The sequence below is a fragment of the Myzus persicae genome, unplaced genomic scaffold (genome assembly GCF_001856785.1).
Source record: "Myzus persicae strain clone G006 unplaced genomic scaffold, MPER_G0061.0, whole genome shotgun sequence".
NCBI lineage: Eukaryota > Metazoa > Arthropoda > Insecta > Hemiptera > Aphididae > Myzus > Myzus persicae.
Window position 1 is genome coordinate 142,392 of NW_019104056.1, and position 5,588 is coordinate 147,979.

At 35.8% G+C, this 5,588-nt stretch overlaps 1 protein-coding gene and 1 long non-coding RNA gene across 4 annotated transcripts in view; one reads left to right on the forward strand and one right to left on the reverse strand.

The window, feature by feature from the left end:
* Positions 1-1,166: 1,166 nt before the first annotated feature.
* Positions 1,167-3,233, reverse strand: LOC111038172 (ribonuclease P protein subunit p29). 3 transcript variants are annotated; one of them, XM_022321151.1, is made up of 6 exons: positions 2,954-3,233; positions 2,212-2,256; positions 1,986-2,134; positions 1,724-1,926; positions 1,464-1,651; positions 1,167-1,385 (listed from the first exon to the last, which is right to left on the reverse strand). In XM_022321151.1, exons 2-6 carry the CDS (start codon positions 2,213-2,215, stop codon positions 1,249-1,251), a joined length of 681 nt encoding a protein of 226 aa, XP_022176843.1. In that variant the 5' UTR covers positions 2,216-2,256; positions 2,954-3,233; the 3' UTR covers positions 1,167-1,248. The 3 variants fall into 3 exon arrangements, with proteins under 3 accessions (XP_022176843.1, XP_022176842.1, XP_022176844.1); XM_022321150.1 differs by having other exon boundaries at positions 2,950-3,233; XM_022321152.1 differs by having other exon boundaries at positions 2,934-3,233.
* Positions 3,234-3,674: 441 nt separating this feature from the next.
* LOC111038164 overlaps positions 3,675-5,588 on the forward strand; it is a 7,018-nt gene continuing 5,104 nt past the window's right edge. The window contains exon 1 of the long non-coding RNA XR_002604947.1: positions 3,675-4,043. This is a non-coding gene — a long non-coding RNA (uncharacterized LOC111038164). The remainder of the gene's footprint in view (positions 4,044-5,588) is intronic.

The following is a 5,588-nucleotide window of genomic DNA, read 5'->3' on the forward strand; positions in this document are numbered from 1 at the left end:
TTATCCGTTATCGCTGCACTGCGAAATTCACAAGGGTCTACAAATTCTTCCCAAAAAAAAAAAAAATATTTATTTATACAACACTACAACGGGTTACAGCCGTGCCCGGCCGCCTCCTAAATAGATCAATATTTGACCGCCCAGTGCAAATGTCCCCATTGCACCCTCCTAAATACGGCCCTGATCGCTCTGATCAGAATCAAAAAGACTTCACCTATAAAAGTATAAAATGAGTACAATAACTTTATATATATAATTCTACTGTATGTGTGAACGTCACTGAACTCCTCCTAAATGGCTGGACCGATTTGAATAAATTTTTTTAAAAGTGTTTGGGTGACGCCCTAAATGGTTAAGATTCGGTTAGAATTCGTTAAGATCAGGTACAAGCATGCATACAATTTAATTTTCGCACATTGCCTACTAAGGTGGTTGAGTTGCACTTATAGCCGCTCATCGGTGTGTCCGCAATCAAAATCAAAATAAAACATGTACTCATCAAGCGGGGTCCGCAATCCACAGCAGGTAGGCATAATATACTGCTCGAATTATCACCATCAAGTCTCATATAGAGTTGGAATTTTTAAAGGGCAACAAAGTTCATGGGATAAGCTAGTTATATAATATAAATCAATATATATAAATTCTCATTAAAACTTGAAACATTAGAATAGTAGCCTCGACGTAAGTAAATATAGTTTTTAGTTAGTACATAAAAAATAATAATAATAATAATAATAATAAGTGTTTGGAAAAATAAACGGGAAATAGTCAAAATCTAGCTGATGCTGGCCGATTAATTATACAATATGGAGGAATATATGTTTGATTTAAAATTTTCAAAATGTTATTAACGGACAGATACATGATATAAAAAGTAAGATACTTTTATACTTATTGTTCCCTAATAATACCTTTAATATTTTATATGTTTATGGGTTCTCAAATTGAAAAACTATAATTAGTATTTTATCTACAATTACATGCCTATATTACAGGTGCTTATTTTTTATTTTTATTATTCTTAGAATTTCCCATAATAATGTAATTATTTATTTATTCTTTCATTAATTACTTCAGAATAGAGAACTTTTTCAATCAAGAATTCTAATTTAAATTAATAATTTTTAAATCTTGTTAAAATAAGTATCAGAAAAATATTCTAATTAGCATAAAAAGCAAATTTTAATTTATACATAAAAATACATTATTAAACAATAAGATCTGTTTTTTTTGTGGTCTTAATTTTCACAGTTCTAATATAAGATTATCCTTTATTTTCTTTTTAGAACGATCTTTTGATCTGACTACAAAATGTTTACCATAGAGCTGAATGATATATCCTTCAAGTTCTAATTCAAAAATACACTGTTCTTTGGGTACAGCTGCAAAAACAAATATAAATTCAATTGATTTAATATATCATAATAATATAATCATAATTTTTAATACAAGAAACTCACTCTTTAGTTTATTATCAATTCCTATGATTTGGAAAGTATTTTTTGTTTCAAGAATTATAACACCAGACACTAAAATATATGAACAACATTTGGAACTGACCACTTTAATGTGAGCACCATGAAAATCACACTTGTACAGTGAAGTCATAAATTGTTCCCAATGTTTACATCCTGGAGTACCATCCCATCTGTAAAATCATAGAATTTATAAATAAAAATGATAATATATGAAAATATAGGACTATATAATATTGTCTTACCCTCTTTTGCGGAGATCATCAAAATTAACAATTTTTTTCATGTATGACATCCACAGCTCATTCAACTTCATTGCATCAGCATATGATAAAACATTTTTTGGTGGATGATTTAATCCTAGTATTCGTTTTAACTGATTTTTCGGTTTAGATTTATCTACAGGTTTTGGTGTTTTCTTGTGTGTATAATTACCCAACCAATATATCTAGAAAATATATCTTTAATAATAATCATTATTCATTTGAAATATTATATTGCACTTACCTTTTTGAGTCCGGAATCTATTTCTTTATTAGTTACTTTCAATGGCAACAATTGACGTGCTAACTGATTAACAGTTAATAGATTGTCTACTTTTGAGACCCCAGAAGACTCAAATGCCGTTTGTGACAATGGAGTGTATAAAATGTTAGCTATGAATACACAGATTATTACATGATTTGTTCATAGATAATAATGATTTAATAAAATACATTTCAAATTTACTTACACATGTTTGATATTAGTCCAATTCAATTGCGATATGCACTCGTACCTGAAATAATTTTTTATCGATTTTTGTTTAAACTAATTGAAACGTATGAGGTATTTTTCTATTTTTCTAGCATAATACTGTAATATTTAATTGTAGAATCAAGAAAAAATAATCTTGTGATCTATACTAAAGCTTGGCATTAATATAAAATATTAGGTTTATTAATTAAACAACAAATTCTGTCAGCAAAATATCTGCATCTATATTGAACGCATACAAACTATGGCAAAGAATTATTAATTAATGTTAATAGCTACCTATTGAAATCTTTAGAAGTATATCAATTTTGTATGAAGCAATGAAGAACATTACTTATTAGTTATTTGTTATTAGTACACTTTTAAATTTATAATTAAAAACAATTTTATTGTTATAACAAAACTAATTTCAATATCTAAGAGAGTACTAAACATAGTGTTTAGTTCTGACTGTACGAATAATACTCAAAATTTAAACAATTAACAATGAATCCCATTTCCAGAATGATCTGTTATTTTATCGGGGCAAGTATTTTGTTTCGCTGGACAGTAGGTGTTTCTACTTGTTTGCATGCATACGACTGAACAAGTCTTACACCAACAACTCAAATAAGGAGTAAGGACCGATCACCAATCTTAATATTATTATCTATTAAAACGCAATTCTGAGGAAAAACTGTTAATGTTTTGACCACGAACCGACGACGTAAGGTACCTGCCTGTGGACTGCGTCGACTAAATTCGTCTTCAAACAATCAAATGTGACAGAAGCTGAACAGAAGTGGATTCGGCCGATTAAAGACCCCCAGACGAAGCCATTGTCACTTGTCAGAGCACTCTCGCTATGATAAGACTATAAGAGTGCACTCTGTGCAACGGACGGGACGGGGGGCGCATGAGACCGCGAGCGAATTGGAACGAAACTGTTCGAGTAGGACGTTTAGGTAATAAACGTTATTATTGCTGTCGGCCGGTTGCCGTCGACGCGTAGCCGTTTGCGGAACGTGGCCGGTGATAAGAACGTTGCACACCGGTGATAAGCACGTGCACTTCGCTGCGCTTTGGTCGTGGGCAAATCCATCGGCCGCCGGTCGGGTAAGGGACCGTCGTCGGTCCGTGAGGCCTCGCACCGTCCCTCACCCGGGCGGCCGACGTGGACTCGCCCGGACCATGACCTGCCCCAACGCACCGGCCGGTGCGCAGGCCGAGCCAAGGGGTCCCCCGTGCGCGCGGTCTGCTGACAGTTTCCCGACATTTTGGGCACCCGCTGTCCGTACGTGTGCATTTTGAGTCGCGCCGTCCACGGACGCATCACTTGCCCGGATTCGTACCAGGGTCCCAGGACGCCGATCGCTCGGGCGGGCCGACCGTCGGTCGCGGTCCGTCGTCGCCTGTCGGTCGTCGGTCGTCGGTCGCTTCGTCGCACTGGCCGCGCCGCCGCCGCCGCCGACCACGGAGTGTGCAGACTCCCGACGGCGGACCGTCACTCGTCAGCATATAGCGCAGCACCCCGGTAAGGTCACCCGGGCCCCAACATGACCCCCGTCGAGGCTCAGGGCTTTTGCGTGCTGCTGTTGATGATCATCTATTATTACGTTTCGCTGTGGTCGTTCTTCTCCCGTTACGACGGCACGGTGATCGACCGCCGAGGCTTTTACATATTCTTTTGGTTGTTTTAAACGCCACCGACACGCCGCCGACGCCGCCGACACGCCAGCTCACTGCAGCCAGTGCACCGCCGCGGTCGTGCCCACAACGTTATGTCAATGTATTATTATTTGTACAATATTTTCCTCTATTGCTACATCGGTACGTACCTCATCTATAATACTCTCGTGTTTATAGTGCCTAATATTATGCAATGCCGTAGCTAAGGGGCCACCCTGAAAATGTCAAACTATATCCCAACTCAAGTAATAAAATATTGTAGCCCCCCCCCCCCTAAAACAAATTCTGGCTACGGTACTGATATTATGATTGTTACGAAACCAGAAAAATTGCTACATGACGTAATATTATTACTATATTGTTCCTATTCAATATTGTAGTTGTATGTATATATACAAGTAATATATACAGTATGTAGGTACCCATCTGTTAAGGCGCTATAATATACACACAAAGTCTGCAAAGGCGTAAATTAGGGTGGTGATGGGGGGGGGGGCAGTTCCCCAAAATTATATACTTTTATGGTGTGTGCAAAAGTCTTGTTTTTTCCCTCCCTCTTATGTTAAGTTCTAATTAATCGTATATTACGGCTATAGTCCATTTGGCTCGAATTCGTCAATTCTTAAACGGCTTCCGTTTTCGAGAAAACAATTTCCTCCCCGCTTCATACAGATTTAAGACTATCTCAAAAAAGGTATGATTAAAAATGTGTTAATATTTTTTTTTAAATCTTTTAATTTTATGTGCAAAGTAAATTGGAAAAATTGGCGCTATGTATAAAATCATAAGTATTAGGTATATACCTACATCATGAACTAAAAATATATTGGTGGTTTTTTAAATTGTATATGCAAAGTAAGCTATAAAGAACTTATGTGGTCGAATCTAAGCCGTTAGGCAACCTGCAACAAACAATGGATGGGAGCCGTTTAGGTTGCACCGTAAATGTAATACATTTGTTTTTATTTTAAAAGCGTAATATTAACTATGAATATCATTTTTTTGTATGCATTTATTTACCCACTTGATTACTAATAACTAATAAGTAATTAGTCATTAAAATATTTATTTTTATAGCCGTAGATACAATGGTTTAAATGTGCTGTAAATGTTGCAATAGACACTATAACTATTACGTGGGTATATTAAATATATTTTAGAATATTGTTTTACACAATAAAACATGGATATAATATTTATACTAATGCAATAACATATTTTCATCAACTCGACAATTTAAAAAAATTTCAAGGACTGCTCTACATCTAGCCATATAGGTATGAAGTGTCTACGTTTGTATAGATTTATTATTGGTATAAATAATATAAATTATTCGAAGTGTGGAAAGGCGCTATCACCTCTTCCTCCACTATAATTTTAGACACTTTGAGTACAAAATATTTATGATATTTTACCCCCTACCCCTCCTCCGCCATAAAAAAATATACTCCAAGTTGGGCAACTGACGTAGGTGAATATTATTCTTATGTATGCTTATAACATACACCATATTTTATAGCCTGTCGCAATAAATCGATTGAGTGCGCAATGTTCGGATGACGCCGACGCACATATTGTACGCGCCGATAAATTTCCGTCGTCAATCTTCCGACTGCAACATATAATAATATACTATATAGCTTACTGCAATACGGCTGCTACAAAATGCCTTGTGTCGGACACCGG

Coding starts and splice junctions, on each gene's coding strand:
- LOC111038172 (XM_022321151.1), bottom strand. Junction 1,927..1,985: donor TAGATTCCGGACTCAAAAAG/GTAAGTGCAATA, acceptor TATATTTTCTAG/ATATATTGGTTGGGTAATTA. Junction 1,386..1,463: donor AATTGATAATAAACTAAAGA/GTGAGTTTCTTG, acceptor TTGTTTTTGCAG/CTGTACCCAAAGAACAGTGT.